Source organism: Nyctibius grandis, chromosome 15 (genome assembly GCF_013368605.1).
Source record: "Nyctibius grandis isolate bNycGra1 chromosome 15, bNycGra1.pri, whole genome shotgun sequence".
NCBI classification, from domain to species: Eukaryota; Metazoa; Chordata; class Aves; order Nyctibiiformes; family Nyctibiidae; genus Nyctibius; species Nyctibius grandis.
This window is the reverse complement of record NC_090672.1, coordinates 6,254,715-6,282,443: the sequence shown is the minus strand read 5'-3', so window position 1 is coordinate 6,282,443 and position 27,729 is coordinate 6,254,715. Positions and strand designations below refer to the sequence as shown.

The 27,729-nt window shown below is 48.1% G+C and overlaps 1 protein-coding gene across 1 annotated transcript; it reads left to right on the top strand.

Moving 5' to 3' along the window:
• Positions 1 to 579: 579 nt before the first annotated feature.
• MYO15B (myosin XVB) lies at positions 580 to 27,521 on the top strand. The gene is given in 43 exon segments (XM_068413557.1): positions 580 to 597; positions 1,536 to 1,613; positions 3,206 to 3,263; positions 4,854 to 4,984; positions 5,086 to 5,181; positions 6,966 to 7,201; positions 7,286 to 7,464; positions 8,154 to 8,226; positions 8,669 to 8,877; positions 8,973 to 9,056; positions 9,264 to 9,361; positions 9,543 to 9,630; positions 11,048 to 11,158; positions 11,341 to 11,435; positions 12,035 to 12,283; positions 12,777 to 12,870; positions 13,216 to 13,362; positions 13,656 to 13,845; positions 13,978 to 14,068; positions 14,620 to 14,863; positions 16,393 to 16,490; positions 17,048 to 17,107; positions 17,353 to 17,428; positions 17,947 to 18,065; positions 18,320 to 18,438; positions 18,898 to 19,039; positions 19,176 to 19,287; positions 19,619 to 19,779; positions 20,061 to 20,173; positions 20,290 to 20,353; positions 20,598 to 20,670; positions 21,053 to 21,129; positions 21,516 to 21,592; positions 22,130 to 22,260; positions 22,882 to 22,976; positions 23,272 to 23,349; positions 23,667 to 23,775; positions 24,129 to 24,277; positions 24,691 to 24,818; positions 25,843 to 25,976; positions 26,470 to 26,603; positions 27,051 to 27,191; positions 27,462 to 27,521. Coding segments are annotated over 43 exon segments (5,019 nt in total).
• The last annotated feature ends 208 nt before the right edge of the window (positions 27,522 to 27,729 follow it).

The following is a 27,729-nucleotide window of genomic DNA, read 5'->3' as shown; positions in this document are numbered from 1 at the left end:
TCAAAAGAAGGAACCACAGAGACTGGAGCCTTCTCTCCCTAAGTGAAGTTCAGAATTGGCAAAGGCCATACAAACACAGCTGATTTGTATGTCTGTGTATGTGAGCTTCTCTAGATTGCCCCACACAAGATATGAGCTTATTCTATCCGTGGCCACCAGAGCTGCTGTTCTGCTCAAGTTATGAGGATTCATTAATCTTCCTCTCTTAGTTGTCCAGTTCAGTTTCTGGTGTTTTCCCAGATGGTGACTGAAATGCAAGATTTTTTCAGTCCACAGTGATCCTTCCCTGACCCCTTACAGCAACCTCAGGCTGCTGAGGTCCTTGGCCTTTTGGAAATCAGCTGGGTCTGAGGTTGGGGTGAGAACAGGATGGCAGTGGTTTGAGAAGATTGAAAATTGTGTGCAGGAGAGAGCCATGGTTCGGTCAAATGTGTTGAATGTATTTTGCATAAGCTATTAAAAAGAAAATTGAAAACAGGAAATCAGGCCACTCATCCTTAGAGTAGCAACTAACATCCCCATAGCTGTCAGCTTCACAAGGGAGGGACCCAGTACAGCTGCTGGCATGACTAGCAAAGGATGGGGCAGAGGGTTAAGGTCAGTGTTGTTGTTGGAAGACTGCAGAGGTTCCTTCTGCCATGCCATGCCCAGATCAGTGTGTGTTTCTGTTCCTTTTCCTGCCCCTTCCTACTTGGACAGGATCCAGCTTTTCTTTCTCCCAGGTAACCACAACAGCACAGCTCTTTTGAATCTGTTTCTGTTCCTCCAGTATTTGCTTGCTGAGGTCTCTGTACATACAGTAGCAAGAATAAAGGTCTCAAAGTTCACCTGCTGCAAAGTTCCTCCTTTCCCCCGCCCCACAGCCCTGCCTTTTGGACTTTAGCATGCCTACTGTCTTTCTCAGCCCAACCCTCATAACCTCCCATCTAGTCACACCATTCTGCAACATAGACGAGCAGGGGAGAGAGAGAGGGAGAGACAGAGACCCTCCTTTTCCATCTCAGAGTAGGAGCCAGGTGAGTGGTGAGGCTGGGGGACAGTAGAATGGATGGGAAAGCGCAGAGCTGCAAGGGAGTTTGGCTTTTGATGTCCCTCCCACGCCCTCTAAATGGGTCTCCCCCCATAGATAAGTTCGTCTGTCCATGTTCAGGCTGCATTACCATAATCTTTGGTGCTGGAGGAGGCAGGTGAATGTTTCTGACAGCTCTGTGTGCTTTTGTCCTGAGACACATCAAATGCTAGGCAAGGGAGAAAAGATGTGGCAGGGATGCTGGGCAGGTGGTGAAGGCTCTCGCTGCTGAATTGTGTTGTGCAGGGCAGGTGGTGTTACAGCAAAGCCAAGGGCTTGGCCTGGGCATCCCCTTCTCAATATACTGTGCTGAGTCCCAAGAAGGCTCTGCAGCTGTTCTGTCATTTTATCTGCTGGAGCAGGACACCAGCTCCTGCCCATCCACAGAGTCTGCCCCCAGAAGTAGCTGGCAGCGACCTCATATGCATCTTTTCCTAACCCCCATCCCCCTTTCATCTCCTAACAGCAGGAGCTAGAGGAAAGGAAACGAAGAAGGAGCTCCCTGGCCAGTGGTGACACAGAGAACAGTCCCAACCAAGGAATGGTAAGTTGTAAAACAGTCTGGGAGAGTCTGAGATAAAACAAGCCAGGCTCTCAGGGTGTTCTCCCTCCCCTATGCCTCCTCAGCCCAGGTTTGCTGGGGAACAGCAAAATATCTGCAGAGTGTACAGAGCCCACATATATGCTGGAAACCTAGCAGCAAGAATGCAGTTTAGGCTGGTATAAAGGGCCTTCTAATACATAACTATCTCATTAGTTCAGTGTTTCCCAATCTCTGGCCATAGTCAGGCACCATAAAGCGGACCTGAGGCGGAGTACTGTATTCATTCACAGCACTGGACCTGTTCTCTGGAGCTGGGAGGAAGACTATTTTTGATAATCAGGTTCTGTTGTGAAGGGTGGGAATGAGACAGTCCTGCACAAATGTATTTATGGAAGATGTTGTAGAGGAAGGGAAGTATTAAAGGCTTCATAACAAGTTTAACTTGTATCAACTACTACACGTAACACTGCTAACTAATGTCATTATTTGTATGTTTAGACCAGGCATACATTTGCTATGATGTGTGTAGCAAGGAAATCTGAATTGACATCGTCCCCAATTTTGCACAGATTTGTCAGTGACAATGGGAATACTTAGTGCTGGGTACTCTTGCAATATCACCTGCTACCTCAGGTGTGGGTCCAGGACTGTGCAATTTCACAGTCCACTTCCTGAATACACCATTGAAAAACTAGACTTAAAGTCAAGTATCTTCTTACGAGCAAAATCAAACTGATCAAAAAAGCTGTGAATCTACCTTTAAGCATTGCTGAGAGTTTATGTGGAGAGATGTCAGAATAGTATGCTGGTGTGTAGAGGCTTTACTATGCAGATCTTAAAAAAACAAAACACAACCCCCAAAAGCTCAGGCATTGTGTCTTTGGATTGGTTTCGTAATGTCTTAATCTGAGTAGTCCTGTCTGAAATGCCCTGGGCTGATGTTATGTGCAGACATTGATGCTGATGCACTGTGTTGCATTGGCCAATTTACTTCCTACCTTGCACAAATGCATGCACCATGCAAGGTGCAAACCAGCAAAAAATCAAGGCTCATTGGCCAGATTCTCCTCTGAATTACTCAAGTACAGATCTGAACTTCCTTAGGAATCTCCAAAATAGTGGCGTGCATCAAAGATCAGAATCAGGTCTGTTTTTATTTATGCTGTGGCACTCTTGGATAGTGAAAAATAAAAATTAAAATGGCAGAAAAAGGAGCAGGAGGAAATGGCCCTTACACTTAACTGCAATCTCTTCTGTGCAATATGCCAAACTTGTTAGTAATGAGAGAGGAGTCAAAAAAAGTCAACTTTCCTGTCACTTCCCTTTATGGCAGTTGATTTTTTTTTAGAAATTACTCACCTTTCCCTCCTTTGCTGACCCGTGTCATATACCTGTGTTAATATGATACTTTCCTATTTGTAATGTTTCTGAATGTTGCACAGGCAGAACTTACTGGTTTTGCTTGATGCTCAATCTTTGTTCTGGCCAGCTTTTCCCAGGCAGCTTTTCCCAGTCTCAACAGAACAGCTCAGGGTTTATCTGTTGTTTCACTGCTGGCACCCCAGTGCCTGACTTGCTCACTCTCTCTATAGGATGTGGGACTGCTGGAGATCCCTGCAGAGCTTGCTGCCCTCCTGCAGTTAGCTGAAGGTGAGAAATCCTCCCTTCTTCCCTCTCTTTCCTGCCCTGTTTTACTTTACTGTTTATTTCCTTGTTGTCTAGCAGTTTACGTACGTGCTTGTTCTACCTGCTGTCTGTCACCTGGGTTGTATTTGATTTATTATCATTGCAGTGTAAATATGATAAAGGCAAATGGTGGTGTGTATATTGTTTCTCAACATGACAGGGTGGAAAAGCTACTTGGGCCAGTGGGCAGAACAGATTAAAACTCAGTATCTTTGTTACCTTTTCAGCTCTGCTTTTGAACTGTGCTGATAGAACTGATGACAGGGATGGTGCAAAACTTATTGGTCGAAGCTGTGTGACAGCAAACTGTTTAATGAACCCAGGTCTCTTGCAGAGCTGGATATCTGGGGTGTGAAAACTTAAATCTATCTATCTTTTTTCTACTCAAAAATCTTGAAGGAAATCGAAGGTGAAGATGTCAAAACTACAATTTTGGCACTTTCAAAGAAATATTTTTGGATTTTCATTAAAAATTACTACTTCAAAAGTAATTACAGAATCACAGAATCACAGAATGTTAGGGATTATCTCTTTTAAAATAGAAGTGGGTAGAAACAATGTAACAACTTAAGGGTGTAACAATGTAACAATTAAAGGAAACATTTTGCTTGGGATGGAAAGTTTTGTTTTATTTTCAAATCACTGAAATACCACTAACTGAAATAATTTCCCAAGTTGTTGACCTGATCTTGAGCATTAAGTTTGCAGTTTTGTTTCCTCTGGAACTCTTTGTACAACGTATATATTTAAGTTGCAAATAAGTTGAGGCAGGATTTGCCTCTTTATGTTGGTATAGCAACTAACAAAATGACAGCTCATCTTTAGCCTTCTGTATTGTACAGTAAAAGACACAATCAGGCAGAAGAATCTTGTGAAATGGAGCAGACTGTGCTCGATTCCCAAATACCTCATACTTCATGGCATACCCCTCTAGGGACTATGGGCAGGTCTAGTGAGCAATGTTACCTAGAGGAGCTCAGGGGACAAACCACACTGAAACTGCTGAAGATGAAAGCTGATGGGATGTAAACAGGAAGGAGGAGGAGAGCATCAGGGGACACATTGGTTTGGAGATAGAGGAATGCACAGAAGCTGTGCTGCATTGTGAAATCTCTTCATTTAGGAATATGTTTGCTCTCTATTATCCGTGATAAATCCCTCATCCAGTGCCTCATCATGACCTCTCATTTATTTGTTGACTGAACAGTTGTCAGCAGTATCTCTGCATAGGCTCAGTGTTTGCTGCCTTGTAAACTCTGCATAACAGAATTGAAGCTCCAGGCGCTGACTGCCCTCTGGGTGTTACCCAGGGACAAGAGTCTGAAAGATAGAGCTGTAAAAGCTCACTCCTGAAGTAAGGCCTTGTGGTCTCAAGGAAGTGAGGATGTGCCTGTCTGAGGCGGGCAAGGTTGGCCTGGGTGTCCCTGGAGCCAGGGGGCTGGTACAGGTGCTCAGGCAAGGTTAGATGGACGTTAGCCATGTGTTACAACGTGTGTCAGATATGTTATGGCTGCATTTCCAACTGCTACAATACAAGACCTCTTTCTCTTGCAGGTCAATACCGAGCACAGGCCAACCAGATAACTGAGGCATTGCCTCCAGAAGTCAAGGTCAAAGATGACCTTTCCCTCCCACCCATCATCAACAGCTATCCTTTCTCCTCCTTCATTAAGTCACACTTCCAGGTGGGAACTCTATATCTCTTCATTGCTTCCCCACTGGGGAGACACACTAGTTCTAACATCAAGAACAAACTCTGTATTTCTGTCCTTGTGTTTCTTTGTAGAAGACAGATTTCCCTGCCCCTGGTCAGCCTCTGCAGCACCCTTTAACTCATCTGGACATTGAATACCACGAGAGCGCGCTTGAGATCAACAAACTGGTAAGAGACGTCTTTCTTGACCAGGGCCTTGTTGAAGAACAGGTGGGCATAAGACAACGTTTTGATGCCTTTATACAACAAGATGCTGGTGGTGGCTACTGTTACAATAAGTGGTGTGTTAGAAGAGCAGAATAAATTGCTCCTTCTAGGCACTGGAGCGGTCTGGTAGAGATCACGTGCAGCCACTTAGGGTTGCTGTGTTCTTGGTGAGGCGTAGACCAGCCGTAGACCAATGAAATCAAAGTGAACTGCCTGGTGATGTAGCCTCAGAATTTGGCAGGACATATAGGAATCAGACTGCTAAGCCTTAGTTTCCCAGTATTCCAGATTCAGTAGCAATGACAGTATAAGGGAGATCTGTCTTCTCAAGCACTTCTTCTTATCTGTCAGTCATAAAAAAGTTTAATTTAACCCATATCTTTTCCATGATGTGGTTTATAGTAAATATATTGCTTGTATCTCAGGCATACAGTTGTGTCAGTACACAACAGGGGACAATGAACTGCTGTATAAAGGCTGGAAAAAGGCCAGGACTTTGTCATCAAGAAAACCACACCTGGAACCACACCCTATGGTGTGTGCGTAAGGGGGATGGTAGTATTTCGTCTTTGTGGATGTGAAACATACATTTCTTTTTACAAATGGTAATATTGACTCTCTGAAAACAGACTGAAACTTCAGATAATTTCTATGTAAATCTAGTAACCCTTTTGAGAATGATATGTAATTAAAATAAGTTCATTAGGAAAGGTGTAATACCTAAAACCAGTCTCTTGTTTTGTCCTAATGATCCCAATTATAGAAGAGCATAAGCTTCAATAAAATCTTGTGAACAGGATTGTGTTTAAGCAGACTACTATTATTTTTTCTGAAAATCAAAGATAATTTTTCTCCATTGCTAATCAAAAAAACATAGCTATTTCTCTGGCAAAGGCTGTAATACATAGGGATTTACTACAAAGAATTCCATGAGAATAAACAACCACCATCTCCTGTTTTTCTCAGTGAATCTCTGACACGCTTACTACCATCAACCATTTTAAGAAGTGGTGTTCTCTGAGAAAAAAATAGGCCGTCACTCATAAATATTCTTTCCAAAGCTGTCCATGGCACATTTTAGAAAAATTTTAGTCTAATGACATATCGAAATGTAGGGGCTGAAAGAAATTATTCTGTACCTAAGGGTGAGAAACTGAAATTACAAAAGCATCTAAGATGTTGATGTGCATAGCCAAGAAGCTGAGTCATTGCTTAAGTGAGTTTGTTGAGATACCACATCTTGTACTACCTGGTATAATATTAACTAAACCAAATTATTTTTAACATTCAGTTGTTAGACGGTGTTACCTCATGTCTGGTGCTCTGAGCTTTTCACAAAGATCAGCTAAGCATCAATTTCTTTTACATATTTTTACAGCTAGGCAGCCTATGGACTCAGACACAGTAAGAGCCTACGGTAACTTGCTTGTGTACCTGAGCTCTGCTTAAAGAAGGGGAAGTATTTTGCCCAAGAACAAATTCTGAGTCAGAAGCATAACTCAGAAGAGACTGAAGTCATCCTGACTTTTAGTCAGGGTCCAATCTCTATGAACGCTGCCTCCCAAACTCCACAGATCTTAGGTGGTGCGCAAAACCTGAGAACTGATTCTGATCTCAGTGTTGGCTGCTCTTCTTAGGCTCACAAACACTCCGGTGTCTACAACCCAGGTTGTCACCTTCCAGCACAGTTTGGGACAGAGGGTTACAGCTACAGCGCTCTCTTTTTTTCCTCTGGATGCTTCTAGATTTTGCGGTTCATTGGTGACAAGAATCTCCATGGCTGGCAGGAGGTACTTCTGGGCAACTACATTGCTGGGAGAGGTTTGAATAATGTGGCTCTGCGCAACGAAATCTTCAGTCAGGTGGTTACTCAGGCATGGAAGAACCCAGACATGGAGCACAGCCAGCGAGCTTGGGTCCTGATGGCAACTTTGCTGAGCTGCTTTGCTCCTTCACCAGCACTGGAGAAGTCGTTGCTGAAGTAAGGAGGAGAAAAGACCTAGCTATGCTTTCATTAAGGTTAAAAGAGATGAGCAGTGTGCTAAAGGCAGTTACCTTTTCCTAGATTTGTGTCAGATCATGGCATGGAGGGCTACAATGCTGTTTGCCAACGCAAGATCTTGACAGCAGCACAGCACACAGAGATAGACTCTACATTCTGTCGGGCCTACCCTCCCACTCAGCTGGAGTGGACTGCAAACCAGAGGAGAGGGAAGATGGTGCTGGATGTTCATACCTTTAATGGTAACTCTTGCTTCTGCCCTTCTCCTATCTTCTAGTCCCTAAGGACTTTTCCAGTGCAGAAATCAGCATTCAGAAAATACTTCCCTCAGCTTAGTAAAGAGGGATGAGGACACCGTTTGCTTCTGGCTGGTACAACCATGGGGAATACAAGCATCTGAATCTAAACACAAAACTCCCAAAGTCTGGGCCTGATGAGGCCTGCTACTCAGGCTGAGGGATGAGATTCTTCTGGGTTTGGGCCCATCTCAACAGAGGGTTGTGCATCTCTATGTGTCTAGTTTTCCTGTTATCCATTACTGCATAGCCCACGCAGCAGCAACTGCTGCCTTTGTTACAGGGACTTTCTGCCTTTCTCCCTTCTCAAACATTGGCTTATGCTGCCTCTTGAGTGCTCAGTTCTGTGAATCGAATGCAGAACATCCCTGCTCTGGCTCCTTGGTGAGTGGAGTGGTGGCCCAAGTGAACCAGGAAACTGCTGTCAGGCTGGAAATGCCAACCTGTGCCATCAGTTATTTTGGGTGTGAATGTGTTCACGTGGAGTCCTCCATGTGCTTTCAGTTCTCCTGTGGCCCCCATTCAGGAGCGTGTAAGAGTTTCCAGCTGGGCTCTGCCTGTGTCCTGCGGAGCTTAAGTGTTGCTTTGGGTCCTGCCGGGGAGGCTGTGTGTACTGACTTTCTTTTCTGTGCTAGAGGAGAAGTTCTCAGCTGAGGTGGAGTCCTGGATGACTGGGGAGCAGTATGCAGGCTGGCTCCTGAGTACAAGGTACTGCCAGAGGATGGGAGAAGATCTGGGGGTGTGAAAGAGGCTGTCACTAGTTCCACGGTTCAGCCTGGTCAGGGCTGCAGGCTGGAATTTATATGGTCAGATGTGGAATAGCCACTCCTTACCTGCTCCAGCTTGTGTTCTCTCCTTCGCCCTTCCATCTGTGTACATGAACTGTGGGCCTCTTTAGGAACAGAGGAATCACTGGCATGATCTGTCAGGGCAGCTTCAGAGAAAAGACAAAAAAACCCCCAGAAAAATCTTGAGTGATTCTGGTTTTTTCCCGACTCTGGGCACTTAAATAGTTGATTCTCACCCTAAATCTTAAGGACTTAAGTCAGGATAGACAAGGCAAGAAGAAACTGACTGCAACATTTTCCTTTCTTTCCCTTTTGCCTGCCTACCTGGACACTTTTTCTCTCCTTCCTTTCCCTGTTACTAGAGGCTGTGATGATAAGATGTCTCGAGGGTGGTCTATCTCCATGTTTACTGGGAACACATGGCAGGACCTCCTGGGCTGTGACTTTGTGCTGGACCTTATTGGAGAGAGGGAGGACACCAGCAACCTCAGCAGCCCCTCTCAGTCCTCAGCTGAGTATCCCATCACTCCTGAAAGGGACAGAAGCTTCCTCCAAAACTCTGACCTGGATTCGTAAGTTACCTGCCTCACCTCCTGTGGCCCTGTCACCCAGTGTCTCGTCTTTCTCCCAGCACTCTGTGCTGTCCTTATCTCATTTTCTTCTTCAACAGGATCCCTCCTGCTCCAGGTATCCAGGCCCCTACCTTCCCACCACCTAGCCTGCCTCCAGAATTCAACAATCTCCATCCAGGTAAGCTCTTGCCCAGGACTGTGGATGGCACTGGAAAGGGCCAGATGGGCCCCAGCAGGAAACCAGAGCAGAGGGGGAGACGGGTGATTCTTCTTGATGCAGAGCAAGGAAGGGGTCTCCATCTCCAAAACATGACTGTCTAACAGGGACTTGAGACAGGGGAATGTTCTTTATCTGCCTTGTCACCAGACTTCTCTCTGCTTTCAGATCCAAGATTCAGAGATGACCTGAGGACCCCTGTAGGCTTGGATCACTATGTGGATGATCTCTTCAGCACTGTGCTGCATCAAGGCTCCAGAGTACCAGTAAGTCCCTTGATGTTCCCTCTTACTTTCTCTCTGCAGCTCTCCTGTCCCTGTGACTCCCTCGAGCATGCCTCTGCCTATTCACTCTGCCTCTGCTCAGCTCAAATATGCCTCTGGATGGCTCTCCCCCTGTGAAGTCTGTCTCTCTGAGCTTGGATAACTCTGTTTTTTCTTGATGCAGGATATGGAGAACAGGGAGAGTCTGACTGGACGCATGAAAGGAGGTGGGAAGATTGGACCCACACAGAGAGGAATCTTCCCTTCTACAGGTCTGTAAGGGGATGGGGACAGCTGGGAACACCTGTGGGGCTACATAAGCTTCAGTGAGCACAAGTTAGGGAGCCCCTTAAATGCTAATTAGTGCACGGGCTCAACTGGTTCATGAAGAGCATGGGTCTTTATTGTAGGTCATCAGAAGTTGCACTCCTCACTCCCAGGTGCTGGGAGACATGTTTTGGGGAAGGTGCTAGGTGAGGGTACCACCTTTGTTCTGCTTTTAATTTCTCTCTCGAGTTGGTCTTGAGGTCAAGGCAACAGGTAGCTTGCTGCTGACCCAGGCCACCTCTTCCCTACTCCAATGCTCATAAGTCTTGTATTCATCTTCTATTCACCTTGTGCTTTCCAAAATAGTTGCTGCCTTTCTCAGGGGAGGGTTTAATCTCTCTTATTGCTTCCTTACAGACTTTGCCATCAACTCTAGCTATTCCTTGGGTTAGTAAGTCCAAAGCCTGTAGAGGTTCTGGTTTGTTTACTTTTGGGTTTTGTTTGGTTTCTTTGCTTTTCCTCATTTCTGTGGAAATACCCAGGTATTTTTGTAGGGCGGAGTCAAACACCAATATATTGAATCTGCGTGTGTAGGAACACACCCAGCTTTTTCAGAAAGGTGGGGAATGTCCTACTCAGATCATTACTGAGTCTGGGACTATTTTTGGCTATTGTAGAGGCATGACAAGCCCTATTACAGATCACTGGCCTGAGGCCAGTTTGTCACTCCTGTGGCTACTTACATCAGTGAGGGATGTCAAGATCTCTCCATGGCATCCCTGGGCCATTCTCACTAGTGAGGACATCATGATTCAGTTGACCTGTGCTGTGTGCTGGCTCACTCCTAGCTGAGACTGATCTCCATGCCCCTTGCTCTGCTGGCTTTGTCCTCAGAGGGATTTCTGTTTTGTGGCCTCATGCGGGACTTGACTGCTGGGAGCAGAGGAATTCTTCTCCCCACAGTTCCTTCACATGATATGCAACACCACCCAGGCCAGGGTTCATTGTTCATTCACCCTTGCTACCTGCTGCAAAGAGACCAATATGGATCTGACAGTCCCGGAGATTTTTGCCCAACCCTCAAGAGAAATCCTTCTCTGTGATCACACCTAGGCAGGAGTTATTTATGTGCTTAGTCATGAAGGATGGTGGTGTCCTACGCTACGCTGAAGAAGCAGAGTCTGGATCCTGCTATTGTAAATTCTGGCAGGCCACACATTTCACTTAGGTTTCCTTTTTCTGCCTGAGTTTTGCTGTGTCCTGCTGTGTGTGAAGAGATAAAGCATTAACATGTCCCTGTGGTTGGTGCATGTGGAGAGAATCAGAGGTACCCAGCCTATGTGATGTGTTCTGTGGGACTGATCAGGGCTTTCTGCTCTGTGATTCCCCAAAAGCACTGTGTGTGTGGCCTTTTGCCTCTAGGCTTCTCTGGGGTGACTCAAGCACCAGTTTATCAGCCCATGCCTTCAATGACGGGGATGCCAGCAGCCATGCCTATGATGCCAGCGGCTGGTGGGATTGCACCTATGCCAGGTAATGACACAGTGTTCAGTAACTATACAGGGGAAAAGGATGGAAGGGTGGGTGTCCTAATGGACCCTGTGTATTTGAATGTCAGGCGGGGTGCACAGTGAACGCTCAGCTCTGGGCTGATGCTCAGGCACTGTGGGAAACAATTGCCTGTGGGTGTTGGCAGATGTGTGTGTCTTCCACAGCCATGGTTATGCCCCAGCCTGTGGTTCCAGCTGTAGATCCCAATCAGTTAGCAGCACAACAGCAAGCCTTTATCAACCAGCAAGCCATGCTCATGGTGAGTGGAAGGGACTGGCTGGGAGGGGCCCAGGAACTGGGGAAGAACAACACACCAGTGTATGTTCTGTGAAGAGGTTAGCCATGCTCCCCTTCTGCCTTAGGCCTGCTCTGTAACACTCGTGCTTATGTGCTGGAGGTTAGCTATGTGAAGTTGGGATTATTTAAGACTGCAAAACTGGGAACCCCCTTTTTGCCCCTTTGTGTACATGGGGATGCTGAGGTACCATATATGAGTGAGTAGCAGGGACAAGCACAGGCCCCAAGAAGCCTCAGCTGTAATTCTTACGTGTTTTTAAGCTGGGATTTGCTACAGATGCAGATCTGCAGTATTCTGCTTTCTGTACAAAGCCTTGTGAGTGCATGGAGGTCCGAGGCTACCTCACTGGTAGCTGAGTCTTTGGGGTGTTGTTAGGAGCTCTGCATACTTGGCCAGGTGGGAGCAGACTTCCTGGACATGCCTTGTCCATAACACTGGGAAATTTGCAGTGGACTACACAGATGTTCTGTGATTACCAGTGAAAGAATGGGGCAGCCTGCCTGGTGGCTGGTGTTTTTGTGTAGCCTAGAGCTCATGGACATTGCAATTCCTTTCTCCAGGCCCAGCAGATGACCCTTCAAGCCATGAGCATTTCCCAGCAACAGCAGCAGCAACAGCAGCAGCGGCGGTGGCAACAGTCTCTTGAGAACTCAAGGCCAAGAGTCTCAAGTCCATCACAAGCCCAAGCCCCAGGTCCAGCCTCAGCCCCAGTCCCAGCCACTTCCCCAAAACCCAAGAAGCCTCCCAGCAGCCAGAAAGCTGCACCACCACCAGAGGCTCCAGAACCGCCAGCTAAGGCAGAAGAACCGGTATGAGAAACAAACAGTGCTGGTGCATTTGGTTTGAATTTCATTATTTGTGTTAGCTCTGCTTCCCTTCCAGCAGGGCAGTGCTTTGGCAGAGAGGAGAGCAGAGAGCTATGCTTACCTATGAGACTGAGGCCTTTCAAACTCTGCTTGCTGACTCTTTAAGACACATGATCAAATGTTGGTGGCAATAGGCCTGTGGAGGTTTGGCTGCAGTGTTGGCTAATTAATTCCCAGCTGATCTGAATTTTACCATAGGAAAATTCATCACTCTGAATTCTTTACTTTCTAGCAAGCTGTCTTGGGCCTTTAACATACTCCTCCTTCTCTGGACTTGCTTGATGATTCCTTGGGCCAGAGACTGATCTCTTGGGACACTCACAGATGAGGAGAAGTTCTAGATCAGAACTTGGCAAGGGAAGATCACCTCTGAACTTAAGGGCACTATGGTATCTGCTGGCTAATGCTAACTAACCATGGTGTGAACTGCTTGCAGGTTTACGACTACACAGACCAGTTCTCCGGCAGTGAAGATGATGACTATCCTCGGGAAACATTCCAGCAGAAGAGGGAATATTTTCAGAAGATGGGTAAGCATCTGCCACTGGGAATTTCACTTATAACACTTTGTTCTGTAGCCTCCTTGGCGTAACAAGGTGTTCTTGTCTCCCTGTCTGGACCGCAGCTAATCCCTGCAGGAGCTGCTGGTGCTGTGTGTAGCAGGAGTTTTGGGTGCCTGCTTAGCTGGCTACAATTCACATTGTGAGGCATTGTGTTGCCATTTTTCTAGAAATTTTGGGGCTTGTGACTGCCACACCCTCCTCCGCCTCTAGAAAGCATAGGCTTCTGCTGACTGATACAAGGGTGGGAACCATGCCATTAGTGCTAGGTTTTGGCTGTGGGTTTAACTAGCTCAGGTCCCCCTTTCTATGCAGGAGAGCAACATATCCGAGTGAAGAAAGTCAGGCCTCCTTCCAGAACCTGGACCCCTCCAGCAAATCCTCAGCCAAAGCAGGAGGAGGAGAAAGAAGAGGAGAGGCAGAAGAGGAAAGAAGAGGAGCCCAGCCCTAAAACAGAAGCAGGTGAGATGATGTGCGGTGGAGACCCAGGCAGGCTGACAAGCAGGAATTTTCCAGGAGTATCAGGCCAGGATATAGCCAGAAGAGCAAAGGATCTGGCCGTTCTGGGAGTTTGCATCTTGACAGCAGAGGGGAGAGAGAAAGGCCTGAGCTTTGGGAAGTGGGATCCCAAAGCAAGGCAGTGGAAGGTCGTGGCCAGTCAGCCTAGTGGTGAAAGAGAGGGAGCTTCAAATGAGATAAAGAGATTTCTCTTGTGTCTTTGCTGGTCTGTTGGTTAAAGCTGTCATCCTCAATAGCTCCTGCTTCCCCTTTGCCACCTCCTGAGCCAAAGCCAAAACCACAAACACCAAAAGCGAAGAAGAATCCACCTGTGGTGAAGCCTTCGGGCCCTGAGTCGCGGCCTGAACCCAGCCGGGAGATCCGCAACATCATCAAAATGTACCAGAGCAGGCCAGCCCCTGAGCCTCAGCCTATCGAGCCTGTCAGGTGAGAGAGTGGGATCCACCCAGGTGGGCAGGAAGGAGATGAGTGGGACTGTATCCCAGCACTGCCACATGGCTCCATTGCGGCCACAACCCCTCTACCGCCCCTGTAACTGTGTTCTCCATTTCCTTGCAGGAGAGTGTCCAAGCCATTCATAAAGAAGAATGACCCCAAAAATGAGGCTCTGGCCAAGCTGGGAATGATGAACCTCCCATCTCCCAAATCAGTGAGTTCTTTGCTCTCTGGTCACCTAAGAGTTTAGCAGAGAGGGCCTGTATATCCAATCTCCACCAGGCCTGGAGCTACCTGGTAGTGTGGTAGCAGCCAGCTGATTTCTTGTTGGGTTACTAGATAGCTGTGAGCTCATACCATGGTACTGCCCATCCTAGACTGGGTTCCAGTCTGTAAAGTCACTTGAGGTCCTGGAGAAAAGGCTCTGGAGCGTCAAGTTCTATTGTGGTATTTTTAAGGCTGATCTGGAAGAAGGCAAGTCACGTTACCCACATTTGGCACCAAGGTCTTGGCCCATTAATGTCTTTTTCCCCTTTCCCAACTGGAGACTTCAATCTCAAATACTTGGTTCTCTGCACATGGGTTTGCTTGATCTTCATCTGTTTGTAGATCATGTGCTGATTTAAAGGTCCTGGTATCCCTGTTCACACAGGTCTTGCTTCTAGGGTTGGACTGCTGCCCTAGGGATGATTTATAACAGCGGTGTCAGGACAGAGCACAGTAACACAGAGAATGACCGGGTCAAATGGTTTTGCTGTCTTATAGCCATCCCACCTGCCACAAGAGAAGAGAACACCTCCACCTCTCAAGCCCAAGCCAGGCTCAGCTTCCAGCTCTATCAAGGAGAAGCAGTTGCCTCTCTTGTCCATCTTCAGCCAGGAGAGTACCCCACCAGGTTCCCAGGCCCCTCCTGCTCCCCCTCCTCCCCCAACATTCCCTTCGCCCCTCCTGCCTGGGAGCCAAGGCTGGCAGAAATCCGCAGGGAAGGGTGAGTATTGACTTCACCCAAGTGGGACTTGGTAGCGGGGGGCAGGGAGACGATGGGGTTGGAATCAGCCCAGTGGCCCGGGAGAGTCACAGCACATGTTATGTCATTGGCCAGCTGGCCAAAGACTGAGTGAGCTGTGTGAAATCAGAGACTGTCACCGTAGTTCCAGTCTGGCCCAGCACTCAGCAAGGCACTTCCCAGCTCTAACTCTTCTTCCCTTTCTTCCCAGTGCAGTGCAGGATGTCAGGCACAAAGTAGGGGCTGGGTTTCTGTGAAAAGCGCAGCTAAAACCAGAAAGGACCTTTGGGCTACAGCTTTATCAAGGTCCAGTCCACAATACGTTATATTACCTACTTGAAGCATAATTACTTTATCAAAGCTGCAATTTGGCAGATGGACTTTAGACCAGGGAGGAATGGGAAACCGGGTGTTTTACCTTCTAGAGCCTCTGGAGGGTCCTTAGAGACAGGCTGAGGAATGAGGAAATGTTTCTCAGAGGGAGAATGAGAACCTGGGAGACCTTGGCCACATAAGGAGTGTCTGGATGCTGCCCATGTGAAAAATGGCATAGCTAATGCTTCTCAGGGAGTTTGGAAGTGTTATGCAGTCTCAGGTTTTGCCTCTGAATTTCAGTGGGAGCCTGGAGCCATAATTAATTTTATACTTTGCTGTTATTTTGGATACATGTACCAATGTATTTCAAGCCGTTTAAAACTCTCATCAGCATCACATTTTGTAACATGCAAAGAACAGTCAGCCAAACACATTACTGAAGGACTCCATCCTGCAGCAGCTTCCCTGGTATAAAATAATTTCCCTGATTCACTCCCCCTCTCTTTTAAAAAACGGATCTTTAGGAAGTCCCGTGAAAGCAGATCAAAGTAACTGATTAGCCTGAAAAATCCCTACGTGCTTTTGAATAGGAATATCAAAACAGCTGAACTGTGGGATCTACTACATTTCTTGATTGTCTATGAACTCTGAAGTTTTGAAAGTTGGGAGCACTTAAATGAAGATATTCCTACCTCATAAAGCAATGCCTTTGAATGGTTGCCTTCAGACTGAGCCTGTCTTTCATAGATCTTCTGCAGAGAGAAAATCCAGGGCAAGTACTGGGGGCCTTGCACCAGAACCTTGCAGTCTGCAAGCTCAGAGGAGAACTTTTATGTCCTTCTGAAACCTTTAGCAGCCTTTTTATAATGGCATGAAGTGAAACTGTGTCTTCAAGCTTAAGCACATTATTTTGCCTGGGATGCTGTGTGCTCCCTATCTCTGGAGTGTTTCTATTATGAGCTGAACTTTGTGGCTAATACAGCAAGCATAAATGCTATCAGAAATGCTGGTACTCACATGATGACTGTTTTGTGCATGCATTCACATTAGCTGATCACTGACCTTCAAGAGGGTTCCTGACAGTAATCTTCAGTCAGGTGCATGGCACTGTACCCTTTCTCTTGGTAGGTCTTTGGCAGGTGGGTAGGTGACCGTGGAGTCAGCAAAGACCATCTTCACTGCTCTTTCTCCTCACACAGACTCTGCTGTAACAGTAGCAGAAGATGATGGTATCAAGACCCAGCTGTACAAGCTCACTGCCAGTGTCAGCTTTTCCTATGTCAACCCTGCCTGGAAAATCTTTCTGCGCAAAGAGGTACAGTTCATTAGCTGAGGGCTGGTTATGGGAGGAGGGGACTGGTCCCACATCTGGTTAAAATCATTTTTTGTCATAGGCAGCCAGTGTGATATAAGAGTACAAAGACAGTTCTGGGAGGAGGTCACATGACACAGGAGTCAGAGGCAGGGGATCATCTCATAGGGGATCTGAGTCCTACTCTGCCTTACTGGCTCTGGTGTCTGTTTCCCTACCTGTCTTTTTCTTCCTCTGTAAAGCACTGAGAAATCTACAAATAAAGTAAACTTGTTACCTGGTGCTTTCCTGTTAAAACAGTACAAAAGTGTTTAAAATCAACTATTGGAGAGTGCACTGAACTGACCAGGGCTCATCCCGTGGTCTCACCCCTTTACTTTCAGTCCTTCACTCCTGGTCCTTCTGTTTACACTCACAGTGTCTCTTCCCTGCCTGTCCCTGAAGATGTACTCACTCCTCTTTGGCAGTAGGGCATACAGATTACAAAACATCCCTGGGGACATATTTCTGCAACATCTGTAAACATCTGTAACATTACTATTGTTTTTATCCTCTTGCAGGTGTTTTATCCCAAAGAAAATTTCAGTCACCCTTATTGTCTGAACTTGCTCTGTGAACAGGTATGTGCTGGTGTATGACTCAAGGCCTGTTGTCTCTCTGTTTGGGGACAAAACACTCCATAATTACATTACTAAGTTGCCTTCACTTCTGCATCCCTAGTGGTGTTAGTCTCTTCTCCAGGTCCATCCAGTCAAGCCCCTGCTCACTCCTCTCTGAAACTCAGTCTGTTTAACAGCCTCAGATGCTCCAGCACACTCAGATGTGGCCTTTTCAATGGAAGCTTCTCTGTTTCCTTCCTCTGCAGATCATGCGTGACACCTTCTCTGATTCCTGCCTTCGCATTTCCAGGGAGGAGAAGCGCAAGATGAAAGACCTGCTGAGTAATTAACAGCCCCATCATCCCTTCCTCTCTGTGCCTATCCCAGGTTTTGGTTTGAAACGAGAAACTGGCCTCCATGCCATTTCAGGCAGGACTTAGGGCAGAGGAGAAATATTTGTCACTGCAGCAAGAAAGCACATTTGTATGTGCTGTGTAGTGCAGTGTAGGAATGATTGTTTATTCCAAATGGGCAGAAAATGGCCCTGAAATTTTTCTGAGCCAGAAAAAACTTAGTTCTGAGATGTTTATTGCAGGGAGAGGAAACTGAGGCCCAAAGATGGGATTTTGAGTTGTCTCAAAATTCAACTGTCTTCTTTGACAGGAGCTTCATGGAGAGGGGGAAAGGAACTAATAGTAGACTGGTGTGTGCAAGTAATGTGGTTTCCTTTCACCTCTGCGTGTTGTTTGCTGTCCTGTAATCAGTGAGGGGGATTGGTAGGAATGAGTCCCTGGGCAGAGAGAGACTTGGCCATCTTTGTCTTACTGAGAAAGTATCTATCTGCTTTGTATCCCTGCTAGTGGAGTTCCAGGTTGGCAACGATGTCCAGTCCATTCAGGAGGATGGGATAAAGAAGAGGATTGTACTGGCTGCTCGGGATAACTGGGCTAACTATTTCTCCCGCCTTTTCCCAGTTCGTGTGAGTCTTAATCTTCTCACCAAACCCTGGGCTTGCTTTAGCTGTGTGACTCTAGTTCACCTGGGATCTCTTTCTATCTCCCTGCCTGACCACACATCACTCATTCTTCTGTGCCTTCTGTACCTTGCTGGGTTTGACACCTCTGTCAGCCCACAGCCTCCGTCATTGTACATACAGTAGCCTCTTCTTCCCCTACTGCATCCTGTCCAGGTGGGATGGAGCCTTTGATTCTCTCTGCTGCACTTCCCTTACAGGGTGAAAATGGAAGTGATGTCCAGATCCTGGGTGTTTCTCATCGGGGCATGCGGCTGCTGAAGGTGGTGAAAGCAGCTGGCTATAACCCTGAGCACCTGAAGATTCTCTGCAGCTACAGGTGAGCAAAAAGGCACTGGTTGCTGCAGGATGGTAATTTGTCACTAGCAGGATGCTTTCAGAGTCTAGGTGGCAGACTGAAGAGGTGAGCTGAAAATTGTCTGGTTGTGCTGTGCTCTCTAGGATTGTCCTAGGTCAGTCGTGACTCATTGACCCTCCTTCTAATGAGTTGGGCCTTTCCCTTTCCTTCCTACCTTGTGCTTTGCTCACAGTGAGTGCCAGGTATAAGTAAGTCAACTCCATGCACGTCATCAGAAGGGAGGTCCTTGGAGTGATACAGTGAAAGCCATGAGCAGCCTATAGTGCTATTACTGTTGTAATACAGTGCTGGTGAAAGGCCACCCTCTGGAGCATGCTGAGGCCTGTCTCCATTCTCAGTTCATGGAATGAGTTCCCGTCTCCATGATCTGCATCCCTAGCTCTGGCAGAAGGAGCCTGAGCATGCTCGCTGTGTTCTCAGCTTTGCAGATGTGCTGTCAGTGGAACTGAAGGGCAGCCATGCCCTGGAGTTCTCTCTGAAGACAGAGCAGCTCTTGCTGCACTCTCCGAAGGCTCCGCTCATCAAGGCCATGGTGGAACTCTTCATCCAGGAGCTGAGGCAGGTGAGGGAGTGGCTGTAGTGCAGCAGAGAATGAAGGTGGTTTCCCACATGGACCAGAGAGGGTCCATGGGATGTCATGGTCTGAGTCCTTCACATCCTGGGGATGAGATTTAACCTCCCCATCACTTTTTCCTTAGGATACCAACTATGTCGTTGCTTTGCGCAGCTACATCGCGGATGACAAGAGCCTTCTTAGCTTCAAGAAGGGTGACCTCATCGAGTTACTGCCCATGCAAGGTGTGGAGCCAGGTGAGTGAGTTTGTTGAGGTTGTCAGGAAAGGGGGAAAGGTGGGGACTGGGTTCAAGAGCCTGCTGGACCCATGGTGCCCAGAAGCTCTACATGCTGCTGTCGAGTAAACCAGAGGAAAGCAGACTCTTAAGTGCTGGCATAGTCAGCCTTCAGCTCTGCCATTCTCTGACTGCAACCCACCTTGTTCCAACTGCTGTAGTTATTGGGGTTGTTATCTTAGGATGTAGAAAAACCTGGTCAGTCTGCTCTCCTTTGCCAGTAGAATGCTTCACTGCTCGTTTCTCTTGGTAGCTGCTGTGGTATCTGACTCGTTCTCCCCTGTTTCTGCAGGCTGGCAGTTCGGCTCCACTGGTGGCCGCTGTGGTATTTTCCCCACCAGCCTGGTGCAATTGGCTGCAGCCCCTGATTACCTCAGCACCAGCATGGACAGACGTGGAGGGCTGCAGAAGGGCATGAAAGCTTCCCCAGAGAGCAGAAACACCAGCAGGGAGGTGAGTTGTGCTTGGGAAACTTCTAGGGGATATGGCTGGGTTCTGTGGGGGCTGCCAGGGTGGGTCCGTGGCCCTGGTAGCATCTGACCTCCAAGGCTAGAGGGAAGAAGATGAGTGCTTAATCCTTGCAGGCAGAGACACTCAAATACTATAATCTATCCCAGTGGGAGGGGGAGGCACCACACACAGATGAGGCCTTCCCAGGTCTGGCAGGTGAGGAGAATACACACTGCAGTTTCTGAGCTGACTTTTTAGGGTGGGTTTGGTGCCTGTCCCTGCAGAGTTCTGCTCCCAGCCTGACATCAGAACCCAACAGCATCATGTTAGTCCCTGCTGGTGATCGTTATACCATGATAGACTTCGCCACAGCCTACTTCCGAGAGGCTCAGTCCATGTGAGTAGGCTGTGGTCCTTCCTGAACAGGCATACACAGGACCTGTGTAGCCTGACCCACACCAAGCCATTTCTGGGGATATTTCTTGGACTGTATGTTCCCTCTCCTCTGTCTAGGCAGGGACTGAAGGGGATGTCTGCTGAAAAGAAGAGTGCAGCTGACCTGGTCCAGCACACCAAGGTGAGCCCAGTCTCTCCCCATGGCTACAGCCAGAATCCCAGCTCCAGCATTGCCTCTGGCTTTGTCCCCACATGGCAAAAGCGCAGAGGGCACATCCTTGGCTGCAGTCTCTGGAGAAGTGTAGACGCGCCCTACTCTTCAGTGCTCCCTCCAAGATACTGGGAGCTTGTGTCTTTCATGAAGCCTGCAGCACAACTCTGTGCAATTTGCCTTTCCAGCTCACCCTTGTATTCTGGCCCTGCAGGTCCCAATCCAGGAGTCTTTGCTCCGGTACTCTGACAGTGAGCTGAATGAGCTTGCTACAAAGAACTTCAAGAGTAAGTACCTCCCTAGGACACAACACCATAGAAGCTGGAGCGGGGGGTGAGTGGGATGGCCTTGGTGGCCACACATAGGTGTCATGGGGCCCAGAGCACAGAATGAAAACTGTGAGAGGAGGGCCCCTCCTCAGGCATTTCTGCACTTAATAACCATCTGTGTCCACACTGAAAGCACCCAGCAAAACGCACTTTGCCTTGAGTGCAAAGTGCACCAGAACACACGCTGCCTGGGCTGCTGCCCCACCGACTACACACGTCCAATGCAAGCCTCGTAATAGCCTGTGGAGCAGAAAAGCTTTCAGGACAAATTCTAGTCTACTGCCTGCCCCATGGCAGGATCACTTCTGCTTAGACCTAAATGCTAGTATTTGCTTTGCAGCTGTGATGCGGTTCATGGGAGATCAATCAAAACTCAAGAACCAGAATGAGGTTGAATGCATCTATGAAATCCTTAAGGTTTGTGACCCTCGCCTGGGCAAGGCGCTGAAGCACTGATGGGAATGAAGGGCCAAGACCTTGCTGGGAAGGGAGAGAGCAGGGAGAGCCATAATGCAACCTCCTACGTGAGAAAAGGAGCTGAAACAGAGAAGCTGATGAAAAAACATGGCAGGGAGGGGTTGCATGGGAATGGTTTCCCTGGATATCACTATCTGGATGAGAGCACAACCTGCCTCTCCTTCTTTGGGCCTAGATAGCACGAGAGACCTGAGGCTGCAAAGCTCAAGCTTTAAGCCAAGTTGGCAGAGCTCTGGACCTGGGAGAGGAAGGGCACAGACATGACCTGGGGCATCTCTGATGCTCTTGTCCCCTCTCTGATGCTGTCTTCTCTTTTCTGAATGCAGCTGTGCAAGGAGAAGGAGAGTTTGCACGATGAGGTCTACTGCCAGGTCATCAAACAAGTCACCCACAACCCTAACCAGTGAGTACCAGCACTGTCAGCTCCTGTGCCTGCACAGCTGAAGGGGAAGAGTATGTATGTATAGTCCCTAGCTGCTCAGATGCTGGGGCTTTTCTGAGCATTCAGGAAATTTAGCCAGTCACTGGGTTTGGCATTTTTCACCTCAATGGATGTCTGTCCTTGTATCTCTGGCTGCTGATATATCTGGGCGCTGGTAAACATTGCTGGCAGCTCCTGGTAGTGGTGCTGTTCAGAGCCCTGATTTCCTCATCACAGCCCTGGGGAATTGATACAGCAGTTAGGGACTGGCTTGACCCCACACTGCCCTGCGATATAGCAGCAGTGGCATCAGAGTGGCCTTGACTGTTCCCTTTCTTTATTTGCTATTAAAATAACTGAATCAATCCCTTCCTTAGCATAAAAAACCTCTGACCAAGAGCCACCACCTCATTTTCTGCCACCTGCTATAGGTGTTCAGAAGGTCAGAGGCTCACTTTGAGCTGCGTGGAGCAGGAATTGTCTTGTTCCAAGGTGCCCACAGTTCTTTCTGCTCCACAGGGAGAGTGTGCTGCGTGGTTGGTTGCTCCTAAACCTGCTAACTGGGTACTTCCTCCCTTCTAACATCCTGATGCCCTATGCCACCAAGTTTCTGCAGCTAGCCAGCAGTGATCCATCTAGCACCCACCATGGTATGACTGTTTCTGTGTCCTGTAAAATAAACATCTGCCCCCTTGTTACTAAGGCCCAGTGGTCAAGGAAAGAAAACAGTATCCAGGTGGGGACATGATCCAATGGGAAAATATCCCTTATCCTGTTAGGCAGGAGAAATGGGCTGGGGCACTGAGGGAGCTGAGCCTTCAGGCAACAGTCTGCTTTGTATCTCCAGTCTTTCTGTTTGCAGAGGTCACTTCCCATGGCATCTTCATGCAGGCATGGTGGAATTGTGTCTCTGAGGCTTAGCTTAGCCCTGTGGCTTAGGCCCAGTTTGACAGCTTGGGGGAAAGGCAGGCTGTGGTCTTCCAGAGTCATCAGCTATGAGGTATTTGGGTTGCAATCCTGCCAGAGAAGAGCGTTCTAGTTCTCCCATCCTGTCATTCCTCTGTACTTCTACTGCCGAGGATGCTGTCTGGGGCTGGTCCCTCATGATCTGGATGTGTCCTGACAGAGTGGGAGATGAGGTCAAGTCTCTTTGCTCTCTTAGCAGTGGCCCTGGGTTAAATTCAACACAGCCAGGATGACCCAACACCACAGGAGACAATGCTAAGTCCTCTGTTTGGCTCAGCACATGAAGCTTTTTCCTTTTCCTGCAGATATAGCCAAGATCTGTCAGAGCAACCTGCGGAAGAATTTCATGTACGGGGGCCGTCGCCACCTTCCTTTCCCTGTGGAGATAGAGGCATTGCTGGTATTGAGGGGCAAAGAAATGGGGATGCTGGGAAAGGAGGGAGGGCAGAGGCTTGCCAGGAGGTGCCAGTGCAGTGTTGCAGGGACGTTAGTGTTCCAAGAGAGGAAAGGAGCATGTTTCTGTAAGGGGACTCGGAAGTGCAATGCCACGGAGTAGGCGGAGATGTGGGCAGGGAAGAGGCAGGTATGATGGGCAAGTAGTGAAAGGTGGAGATGAGGAGGAAGGAAAAGGGAAGAGGAATTGTGGGGTTGATGAGGTCCTGTATGTCTTGCTGCCTAAAGACTGTCCTTTGCAGAAGGGACGCGCTGCCCGTCGGCTAGTGGTACTGATGCCTGGAGGCGTGGAATACCTCACCAGAATCAAGACATTCACTGTGAGTTTTCTGCTTTGAATTTCTTCATTGATCTGGACCCAGCCACACCAGGGAAATCCCTTATCTGTCAGAACCTTGGGCTTGACCTGTGCTTCCCATAGTGCTGTGACAGTTTCCCACTCACTTCCCAGCAAACCCTGTAGCAGTGTATCTCTGCGGGGCCTGCGCAATGCCAGCTTGTCTCACCCAGTTTGCTGCTTTGCACGACGGCCAGAGCCATACTGCTGCCCTCCAACAGGCCCAGTATGTCTGTCTGCTCTGGGGCTGCTTTGGGCTGGCCTGGCCATGGTACTTATTTGCTTCTTTCCTTGCTTCAGGTGGCCAAGGAGCTCTTGCAGGAGATCTGTGAGCAGATGGGCGCAGGCGATCAGGAAGAGATACAGGAATTTGTTCTTATTGCCATCAGGAGTGACAGCAATAATCTCGGCAAGTAGACACTAGCATCTAGCCTCTTTCTTAAAGCAGTGTCTCCAACAAGGAGTACCATGGCTACTGTTTTGAATAGTTCCCCCACCCTTGCTGGCTCTGGGGAGGTTCCTCTTCAGCAGTTTGCCTCTGTACTAGGGTAAAGGATTGTGCCTTCTCAGGGGCTGTGCTGCTTGGTCCTGGACGAGGTGTGTGTGTCTGTGGGTCCGTGTCACTTTGGAATGGCTGATGCTTGGAGTCATAAGGGCAGGGTGGAATAGAGGTGTGCAGGAAGGCTCCTGTCCTAGGCCACGGAGCTCAGCCCACTGTCTCAGCACCAAGAGTGATGACCCTCTCTCTTTGTAAACATGTAGATAAAATGGTGAGGCCGATAAGATCAGAGGAGTATCTTCATGATTACCTGCTGGAGGACGATTTGGTCACTGTGACTTTACGCAGGCTCATCTGGACGACACCTCTGCACTTTGAGAACAACATTTATATTGATGTCCATTATGGACAGGTAAGAAACAAGGCCAGTGTGTGCACCAGGAACCTCCCTAGCAAGGGCTCCCTAGCAGGGACAGAGTTAGTGTACAGGCCAATGGGAATGTCCCAAGGGGCTGAAGAAGTGGGAGGGCTTTGGCTGCTCAGTTTTGTGTGCTGTTTTTGGGAATGACTAATAACTGAAGCTATGGATGCAAGGAGGGCAGTGTGCCTGCAGCCCTAGCCCATGAGCTGTACTGTTCCAGACACGGTTTGTACAGTTCTGCATGCTCTTCCTGAGCCTGGAAAGCCTTTGCTTTCGTGTTATCAGCCTGAGCTGGATGTGTTATCAGCAAGGCAGGATGTGGGTCTCTGCAGTCTAGCACTGCCCAGACCTGCCTGTACCTTTTGGCCTTAGCAAAGGCCTCTCTGCTGTGCTCTGTCTCTCAGGTGCTGTGGGATTATCTGAATGGGAGGATATTGTTGACCCGTAGTAAAGAAATGGAGATGCAGGTGGGCGTTTTGGCAATGCTCCAGCACTGGGCCAAAACAGAGCAGCAGAGCTCTGCTCCCTCCAGGTATGTCTGTCTCAGGGTGGGTATCTAATGGCTGTTGGCACCACAGGGGTTAGGGGTAGGTGCCTGAAAGTACTCTCTGGATAATTAAGGAATGGACAGTTCTGGAGAACATAAGCTACTAATTAATGTCACTTAGTGACTGACTCCTGCCCATAATCCAGAAAGTCTGCCTCCTGTTCACACTCTCAATGCTGACTGTCCCTGATCCACATTTCCTTTTGTGACTTCTCCTGAGCTGAGGGTCATGAGGGTGCCATGGATGTTTCTTTTGACTGCCACGTGTTTGTAATACCAAGAAGGAAGTGCATGAGCTTATAGTTGGGATTGAATGCTCCTTTGTTCTTTCTCAGAAGTGCAAGAGTTTTCAACCCTGGGCACCTGAAATCTGTAGTGAGATGTGTAATGGGAATGAAAATGTCCCTGGGTGCCAGAAAGTTCCGTCCTGCATCCCCAAGCTGTATTTTCACACTCCTTCCTTCCTGTATCCTTATGTACTTTAACTCAGGGTCAAGGTAACGTCTTTAACTCAGGGTCAAGGTAACGTCTCCATCAGACCCCCTTACAGCACCAGCAGCAGGAGGTAATGGCATAACCCTGCTGGGCACGGGGAACTGCTCTGTGTGGTGCTTTGGATGTACTGCAGCAAGACAGGGTTAGAGTGAGTTGGTGTTCAGCTGAGACTGCCTGTGAAAGAAACACCCTGTGGCTTTACTTCCATGCTACAGTCCTTGCTTGAAGAGCTCCTGTTGTCTCCAGAAAGGAGGGATTTATCTCAGTGCACTAGTTAGTGGTGCACAGCCACCTTCTCTGTGGAAAATGGTGGTCTCACTGTCTCTGATGTTTCCTTCCACATTATCCAGTTCAGATATGACCTGTTGTGTTCTTCCCCCTCCCTCCACCCTTGCCCCCAGCCATGCAATTGAAAATTCTTGCCACATCTTCTCCTTCCTCTTAATCCTCCTGGTTGATCTTTTGATTTTAGCTGGGCAGGGGGTGAATTACTATCATCTGCTTGTTCACACAGGGAAGAGCTGCAGGAGTACACGCCAAAGACCCTGCAGTCCTCCATCAGTCCCCAGGCTCTGCAGAACCATGTTGGCATGCTGCTGAGAAGCAGGCAGCCCCTCCAGCCAGTGGATGCAAAAATCCAGTTCATAGGTAAGGAGACGTTCAATCTGCTTGAGTTGTCTGTCCTGAGCATGATGGAAGCTGCTCTGAATGCACTTTTGGGACAGTTCATGAGGTTGGTGAGGATCCTTGGAGCCTGGAATGGGCCATGACATAGAACTCTCCGACAGCCTCCCCCTGCAGATTGGCACTTGTTCCCAAGCATGGTGATCATGGTAGAAGTTCCACCTCTTTTGTAGAAGTATGCAGTAAATTTTCAGAGCTCTGTACAAGTTGTGTTTGATATTCTGTGTATTGATATTCTGCCTGCACATCTGTTTTATGGTTGGAAAAGAATGGGACATCCATTCAGGCTGCTGAGAATTGAGTATCAGCAGCCTGGGAGGGAGGGAGGAGTTGTCAATCTTACTTTTTAATGTAGAAAACTTGGGAACACTTGCAGCTTTTGACCGCCTTAGGCTGGTGCAGTAGATACTGCTGGCTGGCAGCTGCTGCCTGAAAGCCACTTTTTGCTTTCTTACAGAGCATGTGATGAAATTGCCTTTCTTTGGCTACACCACCTACTTTGTAGAGAGAGTCAGCGATGACACAATCCCTGTGCCCTGTTTCTTTGGCGTGAATAAAGAGGAGATCATTGTGGTAGATGGCACCACCCAGGTATGTCACACAATTCCTCCCTAGAGTCCAGAGCCCTGATGTCTGTCAGATGTTAACTTTGACTTTTAGAACTTGTGCAGGAAGAGACTGTATTTACCTGCATCACAGGCCCTCTAACAACAGCCCTAGCCCAAACCAAGTGACAAGAGCGGTAGAACAGTTAGTACTGCCACGTGCTCTTTTGTAAGTCCAGTGATCATGCTAACAAGCATGGTCCACAGTAAAACTAAGTGTAGGTCACGTTCCTGTTTGTCCCAGTCTTGCAGGAGTTCTAGGGATATGCTGTTAGCAGGAGCCTGCCTTGTATTCTGTACACACTGCCCTTTGCCCCAGTCCCTGCCTCAGCTTTCAATAGGCTCTTGAGGTGAATCCTTGGTGAGAATCTGATGGTTTTATTTATAAAAGGACTGCACCAGAGAGTGTTTTGTGGCTTTTCTTCTTACACAGACAGTCTCCCGCATCATCCCATTGAAAGAGCTGCAGAAGATGCGAACCCTGCCACCCATCTCTGATGGTGGGCTTCCCGGCATAGAACTGAACTATGGCTCGGCTGCCAGCCCCAAGACTATGTGGCTTGAACTGTCACAGGTGAGATCAGCCTGGACCTACAGCTTCATCCTGGCAGTTCAGAAATTGCCCTCCACTGCTGAGCTGAGCCTGTGCTAAGGGACAGTACTACTGCTCTCTTCTGGCCCAGAGGTGGATGGGGGCACTGCATTTCCCAGGACCCAAAGTGCGGCTTTGTCCCAGCATGTACCTCATATTTAATTATGGAAAGGGATTTATGGGAATATTTAATTATGGGAAGCAGCCATTTCTGGGGCAGAGAATGACTGATACTGATTTGTGTTTTGACAGGCTAAAGAAATGTATCACACGGTTGTTGTCATCCTGGATAAAACAGAGTTGCACCACTAGAGCCCAACAGGAGGAGCACGACCAAGCAAAACAGCACGATTTTCCTTTCTTTGAGCTTGTTCAGTGCTCTCTGCCCTGTCTTCTGGAGAGGACTCTTCCAAAAGACATCCATGACCTCAGACAGCTACTTTCTAAGACTGCCACCACAGTGTTTGTTGATGGACTGGACTATAATATCACCCCTTGTGACCTGTCATTCAGCCCCCAA